General features: G+C 38.2%; 1 protein-coding gene across 2 annotated transcripts; it reads left to right on the top strand.

Annotated features, from left to right (window-relative positions):
- The first annotated feature begins 2,102 nt into the window (after positions 1–2,102).
- LOC121299922 (myoD family inhibitor-like) lies at positions 2,103–24,758 on the top strand. 2 transcript variants are annotated; one of them, XM_041228159.1, is made up of 5 exons: positions 2,103–2,635; positions 3,431–3,535; positions 13,831–13,944; positions 21,675–21,956; positions 22,478–24,758. In XM_041228159.1, the coding sequence occupies exons 2-5, from the start codon at positions 3,442–3,444 to the stop codon at positions 22,729–22,731; spliced, it is 744 nt and encodes a 247-aa protein (XP_041084093.1). In that variant the 5' UTR covers positions 2,103–2,635; positions 3,431–3,441; the 3' UTR covers positions 22,732–24,758. The 2 variants fall into 2 exon arrangements, with proteins under 2 accessions (XP_041084093.1, XP_041084094.1); XM_041228160.1 differs by lacking the exon at positions 2,103–2,635 and adding an exon at positions 3,209–3,293.
- The last annotated feature ends 457 nt before the right edge of the window (positions 24,759–25,215 follow it).

Below are 25,215 nucleotides of genomic sequence, written 5' to 3'. Positions count from 1 at the left end.
TGCAGTGTGAAAACAACCTGCAAAAAAAAACATTTATAAAACAGGCCATGCTGGAAAGTTTTTAATTGTCACCTGTTAATTTAACAAAATAACGTATATTTTATGCACTCACGTGCTGTTACTTAATTTGCACAATGAAAGTGAAAATTTCTCTTTTCAAAAAATAGCAGTTATCGTAAAGATTGTTAAAAAAAATAAATAAATGCTTCAATGCATCTTATAAAGTCTCCCCCAGTAAAAGCACAGCAAGGTGTAATAAAGAACAGTGAAAGAATGGCTGTGCTTAGTTAAGCAGTGTAAAGGCCATGTTAAAGCATATTAAAAAACATGGCAAACGAGGGTACGTTGCAGCAGGTTCCTAGTGTAATCATAGGAAAAGCATGGTACAGTTGAATACATACTGTGCTAAACTTTTACAAAGGAGATTGCTTTGATCTCCCGGCTGTTGATACAAAGTTAATAAAAAGCTCATGAAGATCGCTGAAATACATTCACACACTGTACAACTGGTAGCGTATGTTAGTGCATACAGTAAGTCTACATTAGCCACCCATTTATGGCAGCTGAACACTATATCAAAATGTTTCTGCAGCACTACTGCACAAGGACACGTCACCACAGCTTGCGATGCCATGAACACAGTTTATAGAGGTAAGCCAATGCTTTGCACAGTGTTGGGTGGATTGAATTGAAGTTTATGGCATTTGTGTTCTTTTTTTTCTTCCTGTGGTCGCACAAATCATGCAATAAGAACGGTTTGGACAGGTTAGCAATATATTTGTGTTTGTCTGATTGCACTTGCTATCCGCATTCACCCTGAAGGGACCAAGAAGAGAATTTATGTTGCTCTGTCTATTGCCATGACACAGAATCTATTCTACAAGCTTCTGCACGTTGGATGAGCAAATGTGTTCATTTTTATCTTTGGCAAGAAAGTTATACATACCAGAATAGAAGCAAATAACAATGCCAAGGAATTCCCACAAGTAAGTGGCTCCCAGATTTTAAACAATGAGAAACAAAGCACCTGAAATACTGTGGGCAGGTTTATCCTTCCTGTTTCTACCTGTTAACATAATGAATTCTACACATCGGCACAAGAGCCAGACAGCTCCAAAGATATCGAAACACAGCAAATGATCAAACAACAACTGTTATGATGCTACCCTTTCTGTAAAACAAAACTACAGATTTAACAAAACTAGCTAAAGACACACACACACACACACACATTTTTACAAAAATAAAAGCTCTAACCTTTTGGTAAATGCTTTGGGAATACTGGCTTTTTTCAGCTTTGGGTTTACAGTTATTAGTTAAACAAGGCATTTAAATAAATGACTACAACTTTGAGGCAACAGGCCAACTGACAATATACAGTTTGTAGTCGTTTGGCCAGACCCCTGCCGTTTTTGATTTGGTTAAATGCCTGGCTTAACAGAATGTATTCCTTTGAAAAAACTTGTTGCAGTTACAACATGTCAACACCTGCTGGCACTGTGCGTTAAGCAAACATTGGAAGTGTAAATTCATACAGACATACATAAAAATACTTCATATTTGAGGTACTTTGAAATAGCTAATGTACTTTATATAGCTGCTCTAACTTACATAGTGCAGAAAGACAGCAACAGCATAGTGTATTATAATACAGTAAGCACTGCAAACATAGTGTACAAATGCGCATATTTTAGTTTAAATAAATACTTTGATCAATTATTATGATTATTGTTTACCTTGTATTTTGTTTTTAACGCATTACTTTCTACAAAAATATAAATTATTTGGTTATCAATCTAACCAACAATTTAAGGTTTAACAGCAAAACTGCAATAATAATAATAATAATAATAATAATAATAATAATAATAATAATAATAATACATTAGAGGATCTCAAATCAAAATTAAAATCATTACAAAATAATACACACAGTATGCAAAAAAATACTGTCTATATCGCCAAATTCTAAGAATTTCACAAACCTAGTGTTTACATTTGTTTCTGGTTTAGGTTAAAACTAATTACAGGCTGGTTAAACACAAGTTCTTTCTGAGTTTCAAGCCTGAAGGAAACACAATAATCAGCCTTCAATGTAATTTCCTGTTGAAGACACTCTTGACTTGAGGCAGTCTCGCAGAGAGTCTACGGCGAGAGAGAGAGAGAGACTCGGGAGTGAGAAAGTAAGGAAAAGACGACAAGCTACTGATAAAATAACTTTCCCAAGCAAAGTGAAGACGGAGGCAGACGAGACAAGGTCATCGAACCAACATAATTAAACGGGGACTGTCATTCTTTAAGAAAGAAGAATAGACTTGAACAAAAGTCCTCACAAGAACTTAAAAGACAACTGCGCGAGTGAGAAAAAGTCAACTTTGAACAGAATTACAAAAACCTAGCAGTGTTTATTTTGAGGGGGGGAAATAGTTCAGAGATCATTAACAAAACCCTACAAAAGTGTACTGCATCGATTTTACAATCCTAAATCACTAGAAAGTCAGAGAAACAGAAGGAGGGAGGTTTAAATATAAAGTACAATACTATTAGGAGAGCGCATAACAAAAAAATAATAATAATAACTACAACACGTAGAATGAAATTGGTACAATATCACTGAAGATTCTAACTGCATCAGGTACGTTTTCTATGTTTTGTTTTGTTTTGTTTTTATTTTTTAAGAATTCCCAAACTTAAAAAAAAAAAAAAAGTTTTTAGCAGGTTTTGTAAGTTTGGAGACTGACATGTGTGGACTCGTTTCCAGAAGCCAAAACACTTCATGCTGTAAGAAACGAACAATAAGACATCATTGTTTTTGGTACTGTGAAAACTTGCATGCTTTTTTTTTTTTTTTTCGTCATACAAACAAATTGTTACGTTGATGATTTGGGTGAGTAGTAACCAGTGACGCCTTGAGAGCTTATTTTCTTACAACTCGTTTGGGACAGCTCTCTGTGTTTTTATTTCGTTATATTGTCTGGACCAAGCGTACTTACATTAACTTGGGATATTTAAGGATTAGGGTTTACTAACTTACTAGCGATGTAAGAATAAGACAGCATTGTTGGTGTTATTAACTTATGTACATTAGAGAGGAATTCTGTAATTTGTTGCAGGTATATATTATTATTATATATATATATAATATTATATATATATGTATGATATATATATTATATAATTTACATATCCTATATAATGGGGTAATAGAAACTGGGTCTCCCATTTAGGCTTGAGCTGTAAATCGTGGTTGGCTTCAATTTTCAAAAGAAAAGAAGACTGGTGCAGGATAAATGGTGAACTATGATTGCATTCCTGTCTTTCCCATTGTATTGCCAGATCTAGCTCTAATCCTGTTCCTGCCTGTCCCATTGTATTGCCTCACCTGGCTCTAACCCTGTTCCTGTTTGTCCCATTGTGTTGCCTGATCTAGCTTGCTGACAGATGTCTCAGGTGAGAAGTGATCCTTCAAGCTTGCCTAATTCGTCCAATGAGGACCCTGGTGTGGTGCCGAACAAAGCCAGGCCACAGTGCGCAGGTAAGGGGTTCAAAAACATGAAACTGTCCCTGGGCAACGTTTATACAGCCATGTGATCCCTTGGGGCTTGCTCTGGAACTCTTGTTTTGTTTAGGGTTCTGTAAAGAACCGGAATACATTTTGTGATACTTAAGTTGGTCCTAGGATAACTACAAACCTCAAAGTCTGAGCTAATTGTATTGTCACTGACAAAGAAATTTGTATGAACGTTTCTTACAGTATTAAGCATAACAACTTATTAGGCTGTTCAGCGTGAAAAAAAAAGTACAGTCAAATGTTCTCTTTAACTTTGAGGATATTGTCTTACAGAGCAATAATGGTTTGAAAGTTTTGCTAACCCATCAGTGGTACTCATGCATATGCCTTGCTGTGAGATCTGACAAGGAATAATTATCCCTCAACAAAAAGAAGGCGAGAAGCTCAAATCATTTCAAATGACAACGTTTCATTCTGCCGCACACGAATGCAATCGGCATTGAAATGTAAATTGTTTCCTAAAACACCCATAATCACGAAGCATGTGTTTTTCTTAAATGACGGCTATTATTATTATAAAAGGCTCGCTTTAATTTAAATAGACCTATAATACAATAGAAACGGCAAGGGGATGTGATTATATAGCAGACGCATGGAGAGATACTTTCATACACAGGACCTGCTGTTCAAAACTTGGTAAGTGAATTTGTGGAAATTTGCACACTTTTATCAATTTCAGAATGATCTGCTTTGCTTTAAATCTAATGATCTGTCTTACTCAGATAATGTTTCATGTACAAACATGTTCTGTGTTTTTTAATGGAGTTTTACTCAATGCCATTTACATCACTGTTTCACCCAAATTCTTTAGTTCTTATTACCCTTGCAGTACCCCAGTGTAAATCAAAAGCCCGGTTAAGCATAAGTAAGTATTGTGAAGTCCAGAGAGGTATGGTAAATCATATTAAAAAGAACATGATAAACTATGGTAAATGCGTAGTATAATCATGGGAAAAAAGCATGGGAAAACTGTTGTAAGGGTATGCATAACTAGTGACAGGTTCAAATTTTTAAAAAGTGCAAACTAGTGAGAGAGAGAGCGAGCGAGCGAGAGAGAGAGAACAGTTCTGCTTCTAGTAAAATAAATGTAAGTTCAGGTTAAAACTTCTTTCATCTTAGGTTAAAAGAAGGTGACGATGTCGATAGACTTTTCTTCACCCTTTTAAGCGGCCATTTCTGAGACTTGGACTGAAGTTTGGCAAAGCAAATGTGTGGCTATTCATAGAGGTAATGAAGAAGCGTCTAGGGATTATGCAAATCTGTCAGCCAGTAGGGATGAGTCCGAGACCGAGGGACTGGCCACAGAGGCATGCAGCCACTTCTACCTAAAACCCACTTAGCCATCGCACTAGCCCTGCCATTGAGTGCACCGCGGTGTGAGACTTGCATACACCGTGCTTCTTACAGCCCTGCAGATATTGATATTACCCTTTCAAAAGAGGTTAGGTGGAAGAGATTATCCAACGACTTGAGCTGCATAACTGTTCCTTTAGCTAAGGGGGTAAGAATCTCTGTTTTAATGAAAGAGGTTCAATCCTCTTGTTGCCACTCAACTGCCCTTGGCTAATAGATAGGACAGAGGGATTCACATTCTGTACGGATGCTCTTGACTAAAGGAGGGTTTTGAAACAGAAATTAAAGATTTTTTGTTATTTTTTTATTTCCTGCTAACGAGGAGGTGTGATTCAAAGCAGGTCATAGAGTTCTGAATCACGCCACCCAGTGTGGGTATGTTATTGTTGCATAACGGTGTTCACTGTGTTCTGGGTGAGGTCTGCATATCACACCTCTGGTGCACAAATGCCTTCAAAGAATGTTTTCAGCTTGAGATCTTTAGTCATAAGACCTATTAGAACAGCCTGTAGCAGTCTCTTAGTATTAAAATACTACCCCAGGATAAACCCATACGCGGAGAGCCTGGCCAGGTTTGTTTAATGCTTACAGCTAATATGGTCTTTTCAAAAATGGTAATATCCTTGCTCATAATTGTAATCTCCTTCATCTTTTCATTTGTTGTTGGCTTTTCACATTAGTGGCTGCAGTAAAAACAGGATTCTGGGCTCAAATATTTCACCTCAATCATCTTGACCTGAATGGTCTACTTTCTAATATAAATACTTGGGCTGTTATCAGACTAATCCGTATGCCAGTCATTGCATTGCAGTCCTTATGCATTGACCAGTATGTTAATGCTTTATGAATACATCCCCAGTTCAATGGGATTTGAAAGCAGGTTCGTGCCTCAGCCCACTGTGCCATGTAGTCCCCCTGATGTACTGCTGAATGCTTATTTGCATTTTTCAAAAACAACTTTTTCAATTACTGTACATCAGCCAGTTTAAAGGTGGTTCTTATATTGTAGTCCTGGCAATGGTGGCATGTATTGTATAGTGTGTATCTTACACCCCAGGTACTTTTGCCGTTTTGTTGATAGCAGGCTCCCCAGCTGCATTTTAGGTGAATTCAGCTGTGAAGATGTAATCAGCTTGCCTGTTGATAGTGCTGTTGCAGAGGATTTAATCAGGCGCACCTCTTTGAAAAAGGCTTTTTTGCTAGCTGCTGTTATCTGCAGCCTATTGTTTTTGACTGTGCATGGTTTAATGGCATCATGGGAATACCTCTCATAGACTCTGAATGGATTCGCTTGCACATGCATATCATTAGTGTTATGGTTTATCTTATGATTTCATTCTCAGCAACAATAAATGCTTCTTAGTTTAGCAGACAAATATTTAGACAAAAATGTATTTTCCAATATCATATTTCCACGTTGATAAGTGGATGAGAAACGTTAAAACATGAGAAAAATGCATTGTACATCCAAGAAGGGAATTTTAAGAAGAAAAAAAAAACTACATTTTTGTATAAATATTAAATTTTTAAACTGCTACAGCAATATAAACAGCATGGGTTTTGGGTTTCAGTTAGCTTACGGTTTTCTTTATAAAATAATCTTCAGAGAATTTGGAGACGTTCCAGAATACTGCTTTGAACCTATTATGAATGCCTTGTTTTCAGTTTGTCTCTGTTACATGTGAGATTATAGACTCATTGTTTTAGCGTGAATGAGCATCAGCAAGACAATAAGATCTGTTACAAAGTTATTAACTTACTCGAGTTACATCCAAGGGGTGGCTTGATTGCATATTATTGCGAATTACAATCACACCCGCGGGGTCGTCACAGACTGTTTTTGTTACTCAGCCTGTACGATTCATATTGTTGAATTAGCTCCCACAGTTATTAATTACAGCGCGAGACACTTTTTTCACTGTACAAACGAACCGTTCTTTCTATGTGTGATGCCTGTGGTGCACACCCACTACAGTAAAGCCTTGATTATCTGAACGCTTCTGTTATCCAAACAGCCCCTAGGTAACCTGTCTTGTGAGCATTGATAATCTGCCCTGTTGTCATTGAATCACTGCTATTTAGAGAACAGTCCTGTATTCTATGTTATATATTTACAGGGAAAGGGGTTGAATTAGATATTTTTAGTAGGTTGACAGTAGAGTTGTTACTACAATAATGTTAGACTACACCTTTTAAAACCAATATTACTATCATTGAACTGAAAACGTTGTGCTAGAGATTTTACAGGTTGCTATTTCTTGGTTCTGGATAAACACCGTGGCAAAAAACCAAACAAAAAAAACATTGGAGTTTACAATGTTAAATTTTATTGTTGATTAAAAAAAAATATGCAGGCCGTCATTGCACGCTAAAAGACCTCCTAAATATGCAAATCAGGGCTCTCATAATAACAATTTATTACTGTCCTTAATTACGCAATTAGGGATATGCCCTGCAACTTTCTAATGATGGCTCAGTGAGTTCTAAGGTCATTTGCTAGTGCACATTTGAGAACACCGTTTCAGAGATTCTATTTTTTTTTCACCAAAATTGTAAAGATGTCATTTTATTCTCTAGTGTTAAAATTAATGAAACAAAATAAGTAAAAAAATAAAATAAAATAAAATAAAGCTCTGGATATCTGATGTCTTCCATTTTAGCTTTGTTGTCTTTACAAACAATTGTGTGCGTGTTAGAACAAGAATATTCATAATTGTGCCGCAACTCTGAGCCTCTGTGACAGCTGGCAAAAGCCACGGTGCCACTGGCATATGAAATACAATGACGAGGCAGTGTTGCTATAACACAGTAAGCCATGCTAAAGTGCTGCAGAACACCCTGCAGGGTTGGCAAGGAGAACGCTGCTTTGACTTGTCTGTATTGCAGCAATATGTTTCTCAATTTGATTCTGATTGTTTTGATATTTTTCTGTTCACCCATCATGGGTCATCAGCTCGATTTTTACTCAGGAAATAGTTTGAGAAATATTTATTATCTACCTCAAGTGTGTGCTGTGATTAATGTTAGTGGCTATTGTGGGAACAGAAAAAGGTTGCAGGAGGATGCATGATCTGGGTAAAAATACGGTGCTCATAAGAGAACTCCTCTTCGCTCCCAAGTAAAAGTTGAGAAATCTGTTCTCCATTTGATTAATTGTATTATTATGTAAGGGGTACAAATATGAAAGCAATCAGGAAGCATGTGCTGCTCAGACAGTAAGATCCTATTTCCATTGTATTTGTGCATCCCATCCCCACATGCCATTCTGTAACTCAGTATAAGCTTGTTTTGCTTTAAAAACCCGAGCATGCTTTTCCTGTGTTTTGAGATGTAGTGAATCATCTGTTGTGAATCACCTTTGCCATAGTTTGAGAAAAGAGGTGCTTCGTTTATTCCAGATTTGGCTGGCTGTAATCAAAGGGATATTAGTCATTTCCACCGAGAGCAAGCCTGACGTTTTCCTTTTTCTCTGCGGTCATAGTACAGTCGTGTGCGGTCACTTCTTCAGCAACTGTTAGTGAATATGGGTCAAGAGCTAACAACTGCAGCAATGGGAGTGCACAAAACACAGCATTTATAGTACAGAAAATGTTTTTTTTTTGGGGGGGGGGCGACATTATTTATTTGATTTTACTTTTCTTTGTAATGTTTTTTTTTCTGTACAATTTGTAGGATTGTCCTTGATTTATAATCGGAAAAAAGTGTAAAAAGGGATTTTATTTTTCCTTGTAAAAAAAAAAAAAGATATATAAAAAAATATATATATATATATATATATATATATATATATATATATATATATATATATATATATATATATATATATATATATAACAAAAAACAACATTTACACCAATTGTGTGGACTAGATACAATCTTGACAAAAATACATTTACTTTATCAAACCTTTGAGGAAGTACAAAACAAAAAACACCAATAATCAATGAATGACAAAAATTTAACAATTGAATAGGATTTGAAATCTTAGCATGGTCACACAGATTGTAATCTGAACGCAGTTCTTCAGCTGACCTTCCAGATCTCAAAGGTGACGCTGCAAAAAGGAACTGCAAGGCCATCCACCTGGGCACAAAGTGAGGAATACAGTGCCCTCATTGGCTTCGGTTTTGTTATTACAGCTGAAGTGATTGCTTCACACGCCATGGTGTTGGTATCCTCACCCATTGTGTCACAAGAGAGTAAGTTGGCAGTGTTATCTCAGATGAGGACGGCCACAGAACTGGGAATTAAAATCTGCTATCCTCACCACTGTGTGCACAGGTGGAACAGGTTTATTATTATACACTATTACAGGTTTATAAAAAAAAATGAGGTTTCAATCAGTAGTTTCTATTAAATACATTACAAAATGATACAGTAAAATATAAAAAGCACCCTGTAAATGCCATCCATCCATCCATTCATCCGTCCATACAGTCTCAGACAAAAATATTTGTCAAGTTTAAAAAAAATAGAAAAACCACTAAGATAGTGATTTCTATTATTTCTAATTGTTCTATTGAAATTCATAAATAAAAGTAGAGATTCAGCTTTATAATGAAACAACGAGTTATTACATAACATGCATAATATGATAAATAAAACTCATTTCGTACTTTGACCAAAGTATTTGGGCAATCAACTGAACCCATTCGTTGCAAATTATTGAGAATGATATGATTGAAAACCAACACCAGATGATAATTATAGAATAAATAAATAGATAATCATTAAGTGCTGAAAAAAAGTAACAAAAATGGTTAATACTGGAGACTACAGCAATGATCTCAAAATGGCAGTGATATAACTGAACAAAAAAGGACAAACTACCAGAGAAATAGCAGAAAGACTTGGTTTACCACAAAGCACTGTGTGGGCTATTATTGACAAACACAGGAGAACAGGAACTACTGCAACTAGCTCCAGGTGTGGAAAACCAAGAAAGATTTCTGCAAAATCTGGAAGAAGAATCATTCGAGCAACCTGGCAAAATCCCTGGATTACTGCAAAAGATTTGACACAAGAATTGAGGGAAGATGGTCAAGAAATTCACAAGCGAACAATTCAATGATACCTTAACAAGATGAATGTCCATGGGTGAAAACCGATACAAACAACACACAAAAGAAAGCGATTGGAGTTTTCTATTGAATACTTGAAGAAGCCTGATGATTTCTTCAACCAAATTTTATGGTCAGATGAATGCAAAATGTAACTTTTTTTCACCAAGAAAGCAACAATATGTTTGGAGGAAAAGAGGAGAAGAATTTCAAGAAAAGCTAGTCATGCCCAGTGTTAAACATGGTGGAGGTTCTGTGATGATATGGATTTGTTTTTCTTCTTCTGGCACTGGTGTCCTTTGCATTGTAGCAGGATCAATTAATTCTTCAAAATATCAATACATTTTGCATTCTCATTTGTTACCCAGTGCTAGAAGACTTACTGGACGGAAGTTGGTATTCTAGCAGGATAATGACCCTAAGCATTCTGAAAAGTCTACAAAGGAATTTCTGAAAAAAAGGAAGATTACAGTTATGGACTGGACTGAGATTACCAGACTTGAATCCCATCGAGATGTTGTGGATTGACTTGAAGGCTACTGTTTGAAAAAGGAAACCAAAGTCGATTGCAGAACTCAAAGCTGTATGTGTTGAAGAATGGGCAAAAATATCTTAAGAAAGATGCCAAGAACTGGTTTCAAAATACAAAAAAAGACTGCAAGCTGTAAAGGAAGCAAAGGTTGGGCACACACAATACTAACGTAAGGGTGCCCAAATATTTTTGTCAAAGTATGACATTAGTTTTTGCATGTTATTTTTCATTGTATGCATCTTATGTAATAATTTGTTGTTTTATTGTAAAGCTGAATCGATAGAAATTATAGAAATCAATTTATTATATTGTAAATAACTGATACTGTTGTCTGTGTTCATACATACATTCTTATTTATCCTAATGTGCTGAAACTTGGTACAGACATTCTTTAGCACACAAGGGTATCAGAAAGTCATATTTCTGTACTAATGCATGAGTTCTGGTAACTGATTCAGGCCTTGCTCATATAAAGGCTATTTCGTTTTTTGGTACTTAAAAATGGATGTAAATGATGATACTTTGTATGGACATTTAGTTATAGTGACCAGTCCAAACTTGTGAAAGCAACATTAAGGTTCTGGTTGTTGCATTGTGTGTGTGTGTGTGTGTGTGTGTGTGTGTGTGTGTGTGTGTGTGTTACTGAAACAACTAAAACTGCTCAATGATACTCAGAACATTGCTGCTTTTTAGAATGTAAAAGTTCCAGTTATATTTTACCTGCCACTTACAGCACTGGTATTTACCCCAATCTGAGACTTAATGTGTGACTGATATAAGGCTGGTATTTTTAATGTAGAATATCTGCCACGAATGGCTACAGGAGAAATGTTATCTTGGCAGGAAGTTGAAACCCTCCCCTCTGCTTTAAAATCCAAGGTGTCGTCGTGCCAAGTCCTCGAAAATCCTCTGAAATGATATCCACCTTGCTGAAACTCCTTCGGGATTTGAGCAGAGCTGGCAGTGAAACAGTGATTTACAGTTGTGTTAAATCAGTAGTGTTACTGAAGCATTTCTGAAGCAGATTCACTTCTGGACATTGTACACATGTACTGTTCCCTTTTTTATTCCCTCACTTTATTTTAAGTTTGAAAGGCTGGGAAGATTCCAAACACACAACACAACACATTACTCCCCCCGTTAACCAGTGAATTATAAACATAACCCAGATGCATAGCTTTATGTGATGTGATTAAAATTCTCTCTTTGAGAGTGTCTGTGTCTGTGATGTGGGGCTGGATTCATAAAGTGGTAATCTACATGCACAGAACTGATAGCCTGCAGTATCTTTTATTAGTTTATTCTTTTTTGCATGGGCCAAGAATCTGTTACAGGCACTTTTCATATAATATATCACAGTACAATTTGTCTTTCCCTTCCATAAACCCAAGTTTGTTCAGTGAGGCATCCCTCCAGGCTGTGTCCAGTTTTCTCTTGTGCCTGGAGTGTTCCTGCGGTGGCACTCGGCAGTACTACCTGGAGCATCTTCGTAACACCAGCTGCCCTGTGCCTCACTGTAGCACCTTCAGCCCTGGAATACAATTTTAACAATTTGTTGTTGTTGTTGGTCCCAACACACACACACACACACACACACACACACACACACACACACACACACACACACCCACCCCCCCACCCGGCTCCAAATTGCAGACACACCCAGTTCCTGCAATCTTCAATCTTCAGCTAAAAAAATGTGTTTTGCAATTACGCAATGGACACTATTCAAAATCAGATTGACTCCACATGCTGTGTTCTGTTGCCCTGTTTGCCAACAAGAACAGATTGCGGTGAAATACAGAATGTGTCACGTCAGTACTAAGAACGTCAAACAGTCAATTCCGTATCAGACCCAGCGGCGCTAATTAGGAAAGACAGTCTATTCAATTGATCCAAATCCAGCCACCAGTTAAATACTAAATTAGTACCAAACCCATTATTTTACTTTTAAAGACATTCATTCAAGAGGCAGTTGCAGACAGTGTTAGAGATGTTGGTGCATCACATTCTTTTTAATGATTTAACCTGTAGATATGTCTCCTGTGTAGAGTCTCTGAGATGAAACACTTTATTTACCCGTCTATCCAGCCGCATTGTACAAATTTAGAGTAACAGAAGAATTGCTTGATAATTTAGTCAGGGTAAAGGCCAGCAATACAACCATTCATCAGCTGGGGCAAGAGAATTGTCAAACCTATAAGTTTGACAAACACAATTCAGTGTATACATTTTTACAGCCTACTTCCCAAGGTAAATACGAGGCTCCAAGCTATTCCTTGGTTCTCTGGTTTATACAGCAGTGTGAAAGCTGATTCTGGAACCAAATGTGCAGTTATCACCAGGAAAACATGCTTTCAGATTTACTGGACCTTAATTACAACCCCAATACCTGCAGGAGACCCACTCCTTACAGCAGCAAGTTAAAAGGATTGCACTTAAAAAGGGCTATGCATGCGGAGGGAGGCAGTGTCTGACAATCATTCCTGCAGGCTAGACAGACAGGCAGACTTGTTCTGTTACAAACAGATTCATTCAATAGAACAGAAAGGGGTGCACACTGGGGGAGGCAACTTCTCTCCAGTGGCAAAATTAGGTAAGCCAAATCTCTACCCTCATTAATATTGGCAAACCAATAACCTAATAACATTCATCATGCATTGTATTTTAGTTTTGTAAAACTATAAGAAGCTATGTCAATTAGACATGCATGCTTTGGCTAGTTCACAGTACCCTGAAGAAAGCACTTCCCAAAACTCTGACATTGGAGGTCGCACCTCAGTTGAGGGTGGCTTCTGCAGGTCCAGAAGGTGAGCTCCTGGGCCAAACAGTTTGATCATCCCGTATCAATTCAGTATGTCAATCTTTGAATAGGCAGTGATGATGTGGATTTAGAAAACCCTGCTGTATCTGGTCTGCCCATCAATAGATAGATCAAGTGTCCAACATATGCTAGCACTCATGAATAGGAATGATGCCCTGACCATCTTCTTGGGCAACGCCACCTTCTTTATTCTCTTTCCAGGTCTGGTCTCTCTAAAAACTTCAATGCAGTTTTTTTTTTACATTAGGAGATGCTGTTTTAGTCAGACAGTAAATAAAGTACAGCTGTGTTCAATCGGGCTGAAATGAAACCCTAGCTTGAAGCCTGCTCTGAGGTTAGAACCTGAAGTTCTGATGTAAAAACACATGGCGCTGTGATGTAGGGATGGCAGATTGTGTAATTACCAGTACATAACGTTACTGTTTGGCATCAGAAAGTCCTGTTATTTATCCTTCAAGCACTGACTTTATTTGTTTTAACCCTCTCCCAGAGGAAGACGAGAAAGCTGCCCAAACAGACAATCAAGAAACTCACAAAGTTGTAGAGAATGGAAACAATAATAATAATCTACTAGACGCTGGGACCCCTGACCAAACTGTAACATGTGAGTATGTTATTATTACTGGATTATCAGTACTAGTATTACAGTAAGTGTGCTCCTATATAATGTATGCATGGCTGTTTATCCTACACATAAGTCCATGTACCCTTACCAAAGACATGCAAGATCATAAATGCAAGTTTCAAGCAAGAACTATGCAATGATGTCACAAGGATTTTACGCAAGCTTTTCAAGAAGGGTTATGAAAGAGATAAATGGATCACTCAATTCTGCAAGCTTTGCATTTAAAAAAAAAGGCTGCATCTATATAATCTGCATCCTTTTTAAAATGCAAAGCCGTAATACTTGCACAGTTCATGCTTTAAGCTTGCGTTGTTCTCATTTTAAACTTGCATTGTACGGTCTTGCATGCCTTGCTTGATCCGAGCATAATTCTTGCGTTCAGGTCTGGTATGTTTGTATTTTGTCAGTGTTTCAACATTCCTAAAGCGTTTCATCAGAAAGTTGGTAAGGATCACAATTTGTTTGTGCAAGTTTAACACTGTGAGATAAAAAGCTACAGAAATTTTATATCAAGGATTTCAGAAGAACCGGTCAAGGCTGAATCATAGCAAACAGACGGCAGAGCCAGTGAACATGACTCAGAGCCTGGAGATTCAGGCTTGGATCCCAGCTCGGCCACTGAATCACTCACTGTGTGACCTTAAGCAGGTCACACCCATCAGTTGTATAATCTGGTAGCAGGACCCCCCCCCCATGAAAAACAGCATACTACGTCTGAAGAGCTGTCCCTGGTAAACCTCTTCTCAAACGAATACAAAAGAGAAGTTTGTGAAATACAAAGTTGTTTTTTTTTTGGTTTTTTTTCTAGCACTAAATGTAAATTCTTAATTTATCAACCCAGAAGCTACAGTGCCTATATCAGCTGCCCTTCCACAGTCTCTCTCTTAGCAAGTGACAACCCTTGGCCACGTGAGATATTTTACCTTTGTTTTGAGTAGGTTTTAAAGTTACCGAGTCAGCAAGAGGAATTCTCTTTGCGTTCAATTTACACTTCTAACCTGAAGAAGTGTGCACCACATGAGGACCAACACGGCTATTCACATGTAGCCAAGAGTATGTACAGACTAAGATTATGAGATGAGTTCACCGGCTGCATGGTGACGCAATTTCACAGCTTGTATAATGCCGATTCTCCTATTCCACAGTCATTGCTTGCTTGACTACACATTGCAGACTTCCTTGTTGAATGTTGTAACGCTTACTATAGCTGGCTTATGGGATTCATATGATGAGTGACTAGCTGCTGTTTCTGTTCAGTTTTCAATGGTGTCAAAACTTCACAGCGCCGGTGAGTCATGAGATTCTGAACCAGGAGCCCAAAGCCCTGCATTAACTACCATTTTATAAGCATTGTACACTTTATAGAAATGTACAGGATCTGGACAACAATCAGGAAAAATATATATTTTTTAAAAACTGCCAATAATGAAACAGCGGCAGGTGGATTAAAATGATGTCAATGTCATCTTATTGAGCTTAATACAAACTTGAAGAAATGTACAGCCGCAAATAATGTGGCTTTTTAAAAAATATTGCTGAGTGCATACTAGCCCATGGCTCGATTGAAACCAAAACATTTATAAGATTTTAATTAGGCCATTTGGTTTGCGTTTTTCTATCCCAGTTGATTCACTGACTGTGCGACATGCAGATCAGTGGGTAGAGCACAGTGGGAACTGAAAGTATGTTGGGTATAATAGACTAACTCAAAATCAAAGGTGGTGTGTACAGTGTTACTCCATTCCAGCACAGGCCCCAGTCTTTCACGCCAAAGCAAATATTGATGTATTATATTCTTACATCTTTAAAATCAAAGAGAATGTTAACGTCCTGCGATGTCAGTGTTTTTTTTTTGTTTGTTGTGAGTACTTAAACCTGCTTTCTGGAGGGTTATGGGTTTTTTTATTACTATTTGTAGTAACCATTATCTCATAACAGGGGGTCTAATGTTGTGCAATATAGAACATTATTGACCTAGAGGCATTACAGCACCCCCCGAAAAATCACGTCACGTCTGATTTGCGCTCTTGTGTTCAGGGCTGACTGTGTCTGTGCAAAGGCCATAAAAAAACAAGCATCACTGCATCAAAGTGTTTACTGAATACTGTGTTTTTACAAGACCCTTTTCATCTAACAGCACGGGACAATGTATTAGGGATTGTCAGAGATTTAAAAAACTCCCAACTTGTCTGGAAACCTCATCTCATACTCTTTTACACCCGAGAAAATGGCTTTTGCTATTTTTTAATTTTTTTTAGGTAACTGCTTTCTTGCTGTTTCTACTTTGCTTCCTAATAAAGTGTCCAGGAAGCCAGTACTGTAAACGACTGCACTAGAGCACATTAGCAGCTTGCACAAGGTTATGATTTTTCACTTAGCAATAGCCTCAGTTGGATTTAAATCCCTGAGTGAAAACCGTCTCTTCATTATTCCACTGACCCACTCTTAATCAGCCTGAAGGAATGCTTCATTTCACTTTTTTTGCGCTTCTTGGTATTTAAGAGAACATTTATTCAATCTTCGCTGGGCTTAAAGCTTAATTCCTGACATCTTTCATTCATTAATTATCACACTTCAGAAAAGGACCTGTCAAGGGAAATAAACTTCTTAAAAAAAAAAAAAAAACATCCTTGAATTACCAGTCTGTAATTTTCTGATTAGAGTTTTCATCACTTTAGATTGTCATTGAAATGAGGTTCGTTAGGGATTAGGGGGTATTCGGTTGCTGAGACACATCCAGGCCTCTCATTAACAGCTTAGGTCTGGGCGGTAAGAAAATAAACCCAGTCTTGTGGGAGGGAATGTTACTGTTAAGAAAGTGTTATGGTGCCGGGCTTCAGGTTTCCAAATAAATCTCTACAACTCACTATCAGATGCTTCCTCCTTCCACCACCCCCGAAAAACAGATTTATATCGAAGTGCTGCCAAGTGTTGTTGGGCCACCAGAACACTTTAGTGAAAGAAAGAACCAAAGAAAGCGGGAGTGGTCAGCAACATGACTCACCCTCATCCTCATCCCATGACCACACCTTGGACTCCAGGGCTGTGCATTCAAGAAAGGCATGAATAGACCATGTTAATGTGCCCAAAGCTCCCTGACTTCAAAAACACGACATTTATTGCTATATTTTCTGCATGTTTCATTCGTAAGCACTTACAACTTCTACTCCAGCACCCTTAATGTAAACAGAAAAGAGGCTGCACCTGTTAACTTGTCATATAGATACAGACCCCTGACTCACATAATGACGAATTTATCCTTGCAGCTTTAAATAACTAATGAGTCCTACCGCTATCCATTAACAAGATAAACGTCTGAAACAGAGACGTTGCATTGCAGGTTTAGTGGAATCATTCCCTGGGTGTCTTGGTCATTTGCAGACTGCATTGTCTAGAAAATTGCTTTTATCTTCCTTTAATCTCATTAAGCATGAATAATCAGGGATTAAATTCAACACTTCAAACATCCGTCTAAAAGCGTCAGTCAGGTGCTTTATTCTTCCCATGTCTGTCCTATAAAATGGTGCGTAGATTTCGGGAAACTGGGTTAAATGCTTCTTGAAATGTAAAAGCATCTTTCTTGCACAACAGGATCCGGCTCCTTGGAGTATGACTAAGGCTCTGGCCTTTGATGTGTCTGGGGGGGTGGGGGGGGGGTGGGGGGGGGGGGGGGGGGGTGGCAGAGTATTTGTTTGTGTTGTTGTCTGCCGCAGACTCCCTGTGGAGAAACCCATAACTGTTCTGAAGCACAAGTCTGTCTGCCAGATGCCCTGGAGACTGAGGCGTACTCCTGGCTTGTTTTCTGCTGAAACATGGGGGAGAAATAAAGACTTTTTTTGTTCCCCAGCTGGGTTGAGAAAGTGAATTAACTGTCTTGGTACCGGTGTGGTTTGCAGTTAGGACGACGTGGACCATGTAAGGTCTGGGTGATATCATCATTAAAATAGGTGCACATGATGTACTCCAGTAGTGTTTATTTCCAGTTTCTTTGTCATAACCTCACCTGCTATCCATCAGTCTGACAAACTTCAAAAAAGAGAGAAAAAGTTTGAAGAAAAAATAAAAAAGGAGCACCAAGTAAAACAGCGTGGTGTCAGTAAAAGTGTTTCTTATTAGGGGAGAGAGAGACTGTGCTGCTATAATAAGCTTTTTCATCTTCAAATGAAAACGATGAAATAATATGATATTGACGGTTTCGCAAGCTGAGGTTTGCAGTATTTTTTTTTTAGGCTTGCACTACTGCCATTGCTTGGATCATTTCTTGCGTGATTCGTGTTTACAGTGCAGTCTTACAGCTTAGCGCCAGTCAAACCACAGCATATCTGTTTGGAGCAAAGCCCTGTCCCTGCCATATCATTTTGCAATGCAGCCCCAGAATGATTGACACATTGGACAGCCAATCTAAGACATAAAACTATACAATCCCACTATCATGTGACTTTTTACACTCACATCACATGTTCCCCAACAGCCTGAACACTGATCTGCTTTGGCGGCAGCAAACAAAATACAATTCGTAGAATATTTGAATTTCAGTGTTTTCGTTGTTTATCGGAATGGCGAATGGAGTCTAAAAGTTGAAGCGACACTGATAGTGGTGCGTCGGTAAAGGAAGGAGTGCCCTTTAAGACCTACTCCACCAAAGAAAAAAGTAAGCACCTGCGCAAATTCAGAGAGCAATAGGCGATAAAAATGGCAGGTGTGCTGTTTATCTTATCTGTACTTCTTCTGTAGTTCTGCAGTAATTGATTTTTAATGTAGCCTTGTTAATTCACTTGGATTAAATTACCCATATTAACTCCACGCTCCTTTCTAACAAATTATATTTATCAAATGCGTAAGGCATTCAGTTGGAATTCATTATACATTTGTGGCTATTATTTTAAAGTGTTACCGTATTCTCTATACCTAACGTGGACCTGCCCCTGGCCATGCATCATACATAGATCTCTATCTGACTTCAGCGCAGTACATATTTGTTGATGATATAATTACAGAATACATTATCTGCTGCCACTGGACAGCAAGAAGGATGTTTATTTTGATTTGAATCCATCCCTAATTTGACAGGAGTGCTCTTCAGTTACTTCGTACAGTATTTCTCCCGAGTTTCCTTCCTTTTTTTTGGACACTCAATCATGTAAAGCTGAATAATGTGACAGTCAGGCATTTCCCCTTGGAGACTCAGTCATGTCACAGTGTTGGACTTTAAAATGAAATTGAAACACGTCTTTCCTTCCCCGAGTATTCGTCATATGACAGAGAGGAATCTTTAATGTGAAGTACAACCTTATTAAACTGGATTGCTAAACTAAATCATTCCAGCCATTTGCTGGATTTTATATGCTTTCGCTGGCTATAGATAAATGGTATGGCTTGCCATCCTGAAAAGTTTGGGTGAAGATGCAGAGACCAAGGCGCCTTCAGTGGGTTATTATAATAAATACATGTCTCTTCTGCTGTAGTCTGGGGTGATTGGGTACTCCAGGGCACACAATATTGCTTCAGGCAGGCATCTAATGGGGCAAGGATTCCTCTGTCCATTAAGTGAAATCCCAGGTAAAAGAACAGATCAAAGAAGACATGTACCACTAGGCGATTCTTAATTTAAATGCCCCTGTGTGGTTTTGACCTGCCCAGCAATATTTTTTTTTAATGATTTGTACAATAAATGCGAGAACTGAGTTTTGTTGGAACATCTTTTACTGCACAAAACTACCTCTGGTAGAACAGGTGGCAGACAACATTTTCTTAACTCCTTCTTCTTTAACTTCCTCAGTAAGGTTCTTGTTTGGTAACAGATGGGTTATGGAATTCTACTCTTAGAAAGGAGTCTGATGTACAAAATGTGTGGTTTTTTTAAATGGTTAGGTTTCAGCACACTTCTACAATGAGTTAAAACAATTAAAAAGAAAAGTGATATTAAGGTTACATCATGGTTACAATGTCCCATTCGTTGCAAATTAAAAGGGAAAGTGACTTTAGCCAAACTATCTGAACCTCTGTCTCGTGGCTTTGAAATTCCCAAGAATGATACGGTGTAAGTCCCAGAGCAAGCAGCTATGAGGTGAATGCTCCAAGTTTCTGACTCAAATTCAAAGTGAAATGTTTTGAAGCTGACAGTTTTGAAAGCAGGTGGGTAAATAGTTTGTGTGAAGGTCAAACAAATAATTTGGACTGAACAAAAAAAACGTCCTGCTGTTTTATTTAGATTTTATTTTTTCATTTTGGCTTCATGTCTAATTAGTATGTCTTGAGCGCAGGAGTCAAATATACTGAACTTTGCAATCGGACGCCAAAATCAACTTCTCATACTAGTTTATATTTACAAAGGAACACTAGTACTTCTGTAGGCAATAAAGCCACAGAGCTGCTGTGTCTGTACTTGAGAGCTTGACCTCTCTGACGGCGTCGAATCAGCTGCCTCCTTCTGTCCTTCTGCGGGGTACCAGACCTAGAGATATTTAAAACAAACAAGACTGACTTTTATTTTACTCTTTTCAGAGTCTAGTCCTATATATTTTAAACATGTTTTTACTCAAAATCAGTATTAGCACGATTTTTTGTTGAAAGAAAAAACAAAACCATTTAAAAACTAATAAGAAATATATTATTTTCATTAGCTACACCACGGAAGACAACCAAGGGTATTGGTATTTATTTATAAAAAGAAAAGACCAGAAAATGAAAAAGGGGGGTTTGTTGTCTTCCTCGTCTTGAGCCACATGCACAAGAGCTATGAAAAGGGGAAAGGCAGAAAGATAAAGAGGGAGGGGGGGGAGGGGGAGGCGCCTGGGAGAGTCATCTGTAAGTGTGCAGGCAGATTCAGCTGTGCAGTGTAATGGTCCAGATGTGAGAAGTCAAAGCAGTTCAGTGTTGCGTCCTGTGGATGCAGTTGCAGTAAACACATGGTTTCTCATTAATACGCAATCCCTGCTGAACTCTAAAAGCTGTTTTCCAGAACTTTTTAATTCATAAGAATAAATCTAGCCATTGTTTTAAAAGATCTGCCCCTTCCCACCACCTTCCCCTGCTAGAACAGGATATAACCTTCAGCGATTCAAAGAGGTCACCCAGACAAGAAGACAGCAAGGCTGTGGAAGGGGCCCTCTGTTCAGGGGAGGCATGAGTTCTGCAATCGAGCGAAAGGAGGTGATCAGAACTTTACACATTTGACAAAGAAATGTGTCGTAGTATTTGAGTTCACATTAAACAGCTGTTTATTTATAATGGGATGCACAAGCTTTTACGATGAAAAATTTGTTTTAATCTGGTAATCTTTTTCCTTTGGCCAGATTCCCACATCATAGAAGCTGCGTGATGATGGGCAACATTAAAAAGTTCCTCAAACAGACAGGCAAAGAGAGTGAATTACAGCAACAGTCTACTACAGAAACTACTGTATCTACTATAAAAGTATGTTGAGTAAATAATCCCAGGTAATGACAACAAAGCCTGAATCATCAGAAATATGGGTTTCAGGACTATATATTCGTATGAGCTTATATAAATATGGGTTTCAGGACTATCAGCCAAGGAAAAAAAACCTTGACTTTCCATTGCTTCAAACTGACATGTTTTGTTTAAATCCTATATAACTGGCAGCAAAGCAAGTTCCTTTGCATTCTGTCAGCTTGTGTTGACAGACACTCTGGCGAGCTTCAAAAGGTCAAAGCGTTAACAGTTCTTGGTTGCTTTTCTTTTCCTAGGTCAACCTCAAGCACGTCCTACGCCGTGTAACACCACACTGGAAAGCCCGTCGGAAAACGAGGCCTTCTTGCAGAACGGGATGAAGAACCTTACCCGGAAGAATGGTGTGAAGAATGGGAGCGTCAGCGCTGGCCAGACCCCCAGGGTCATCTCACAGGGGGGCTCTCAGAAAACGCACCAGAAGCTGCAGTCCAAAAGTTCAATCAGCAGCCAGAACAGCAAGAAAAGCCGGAGCAGCTCCAAGTCTGCAACGTCTCGGCTCCCTGCGGAGTCACAGGATGGTACGGGAGCATGCCCAGGCTGTCTAATGAATCTCTCAGGGGGCAGACAGAAGGCTTTGTGGGGGTCCTCAAACCTCACAGTGAAATGTCATCCTGGGGGAAAAGAAAACAAACATGACACGTGTTTATTGACCAGCATGTGGCTAAGGCTGATATGAAACACAATTTAAACAGATCTAAGGACCGCAGCTTTTAAAATAATTTATTAAGATTAAATAAACATTTAAGTCCGTAATTGTTAATGAAACATTTTGTTCAATAAAAGTTATTGATGGTAAAAAGCATGGGGATGGTTATTTCCTGGTTAATTAAGCTTTTATTTAAAAAAGCGGTATTATAAATATGTCTATAATATTCCATAACACGCATGTGTTTTAAGAAACTAATTAGAAACTAAGTCAATTAGACAAAATCAGGTACAAGAAACTGTCAATAAAACCGAAAGGCTTGTCTGCTTGACGTAGTTTCTTCTCAGTTCAACCTTAGTATAGTGAATGCCTGTCTCCTGTCTCCACCCGCAGACTGCTGTGTCCACTGTATCCTGGCCTGCCTGTTCTGTGAGTTCCTCACGCTGTGCAATGTCATGCTCGACTGTGCTACCTGTGGGTCCTGCTCCTCGGACGACTCGTGCTTCTGCTGCTGCTGTGTGTCGGAGGAGTGCGGCGACTGCGACCTGCCCTGCGATATGGACTGCGGCCTCATCGACGCCTGCTGCGAGTCAGCAGACTGCCTGGAGATCTGCATGGAGTGCTGTGGGCTCTGCTTCTCCTCATGAAGAGCCTGCAGATCACTGCACTGGGACCGCGGCACGAGCCGCAGATCAGGAGAGCTCTCAAATGGAACGGTGCCTCAAATACAGTATGGCGTGTGTATGCACAGTATGTACATGCTAGGGTATATGTTGTGATTTATGATTCATGCAGAATGGCCCTCATGTGACCTGCAGGAAAGGGCCACTATAATATGAGTTCATATTGCCTAAGGTTAAATAGATGACATGTGGGTATTTGCATATGTGCATATTGGTGTTCCACATGGGCTTAGTGGCGATTCTAGTACAGGTGCGTTTTTGTACCTGCACACAGACTTATATTTTAAATTTAATTTTATTCTTTAAAAGAAAAACTTAAAAAATGCTGCAATAATTGTTTGATGTAGTAGTCAACCAATCTTTCAAGACTGGAAAAAAGTTAATCCTTTAAAAAACAATTGCATCGATGTTTGTGTTTTTAATCAAGTCAAAGGATGTATGACTGTTCTGAATACAAATATATTCAAATTATTGGTTGAGTGGAGGAAGGGGCAGGGTGTTGCTCAAGCAAGTACTCTTGAATTGTTGTCAAGTAGACGTTGGTCTTATCTTGTCATTCCTTGGCTTAAATGATACAGTAAGAAAACTAATTGTATTGCATATGGGTTTACCTTGTTGTGTGGAGTTATTTATCTTTCCTAGACCAAGTCTGTAGTGCTCAATAACTTACTGTAACCATGGCTTAACCTTGCTTAAGTGTCGCATCAGTAAAGCACAGTAAGCCTTATTACTGTGCACAGCTCAGTGGTACTGTAGGTGTGTTACAGCAGAACTACTGCATGCTTTTTCCATTGACCATCCGTGACTCATCCTAGCTGTTTTAATAGGGTATTTATTTACAACCAATATGAGTCATTTGGGTTCGGGGCTAGCTAGGTCTTTTATCATGTGACTTTAGCAGACACAGGCATAAACTGTTTTATTTGGGAAACAACTTTGTGAATAGGATAGCAATGTAGGTATGCTCAACAGTGTTTATTATTATTATTATTATTATTATTATTATTATATTATTATTATTATTATTATTATTATTATTATTATTATTATTATATTTCTAGATATAGATCCATGCAAAATGGTTTAATTTAGCAGAACAGTGCTTCTAACAAAACCCTCCATATAATATTCTCCTCCTCCTCCTCCTCCTCCTCCTCCTACTCTACTACTACTACTACTACTACTAATAATAATAATAATAATAATAATAATAATATATTCTTCATAGTCTAACAATAATTACGATCAAGGACCACACATGTTACAAGAAAACAGAATGACTGAATGTGTTATTAACAGAGTATATGTATGTTATCATTTTGCTACTAAAATGCAAAGCCAATGTGCATATGTATTTAATGAAGTGTGTTCTTCTTATATTGTTATTCGAGTTAGAATCTTTAGGGGGGCTCATTCTGTAGATTTGTGTTGTATAGATTTAGGCTTAAAGTATTGCTTTCTCAAGATGTAAATTGAAGCTACAAAATGAACATGTTGCATCCTGTTGTATAGGCACCTTAATTCGTGTTTGTTATAGCTTACTCTATATTAAAACAAATATGGTGAGATTAACTTTTTTTTTCTTTCTTTGAAGCATCATGTAAATATCCAAGGAGAGGCTCATCAAATCCTCTCCATAGAGCCACATGCTTTTAATGAAAATTAATTAATTTTTTGGTTTATGTGATTGACATTCTCTTTGTAGATATCTGTCTTAATTGCCATTTAAATTACAGGATCATTATGGGTGTGAAATGACTGTGATTAACTACTGCTGTAAACAGCATGAACACCTCATTAGAGTGCATTCCTTGCTTGTGGGGGCTTGTTTAAACTTGAGGGAAGTGTGTAACGCCATTGCACCGCGTTCAGAGTGAGGCGTTTCTGGTTCTTAACATTATTAAGAAGATGGGAGCGCTTCTAGTAAACCTTATTGCCTTGTCATCCAGCTACACGTGGTATAAATAAAAAAAAAAATCTTTATTTTCAAATACTGGGTGTAATTTATTTGTTTTGGTTACTTTACGTTAGAGATGAGTAACACATTGCACGCGTGGTTCTCTAGTCACATGTCCTTTGGAGTTGCACTGCATTTACGTGCATTAACAATGTCGTTACTATGTAAACGATTACAGTGCAGTGCGGTTTCTTGTGTTCAAATCAGAAGGAGTTATCAGTTGAGGAATCAGCAGACCTACTTTGTCAAGTGGTTTAGTGTAAAAAGACAACTTAGGAGTTGAATAAGCTGTGTTTTGTTATAGTACAGTTGTTTATATTAGGATATGAAATTCCTTAATGACCAGTCACAGGGCAAGTGTGTCAATGCTGTTATTTTAGACTTACAAATATTTGTCTGTGCTTCTGTAAATTTATACTGCAAATAAACATACATGTAAGCCAGTCAATTTAGGTACATGTGAGCAACATACTTTGAGCAGGGAAGTCCCT

The sequence above is a fragment of the Polyodon spathula genome, chromosome 25 (assembly GCF_017654505.1).
Source record: "Polyodon spathula isolate WHYD16114869_AA chromosome 25, ASM1765450v1, whole genome shotgun sequence".
NCBI lineage: Eukaryota > Metazoa > Chordata > Actinopteri > Acipenseriformes > Polyodontidae > Polyodon > Polyodon spathula.
Note: the sequence above shows the minus strand (reverse complement) of the source record. Positions and strands in the feature narration are given on the sequence as shown.

Excerpts from the sequence above, each read along its gene's own strand:
- LOC121299922 (XM_041228159.1), top strand. The coding sequence starts at position 3,442 with ATGTCTCAGGTGAGAAGTGATCCTTCAAGCTTGCCTAATTCGTCCAAT. Across the intron at positions 3,536-13,830 it reads AGCCAGGCCACAGTGCGCAG|AGGAAGACGAGAAAGCTGCC; the intron begins GTAAGGGGTTCA and ends ACCCTCTCCCAG. Across the intron at positions 21,957-22,477 it reads CCCTGCGGAGTCACAGGATG|ACTGCTGTGTCCACTGTATC; the intron begins GTACGGGAGCAT and ends CTCCACCCGCAG.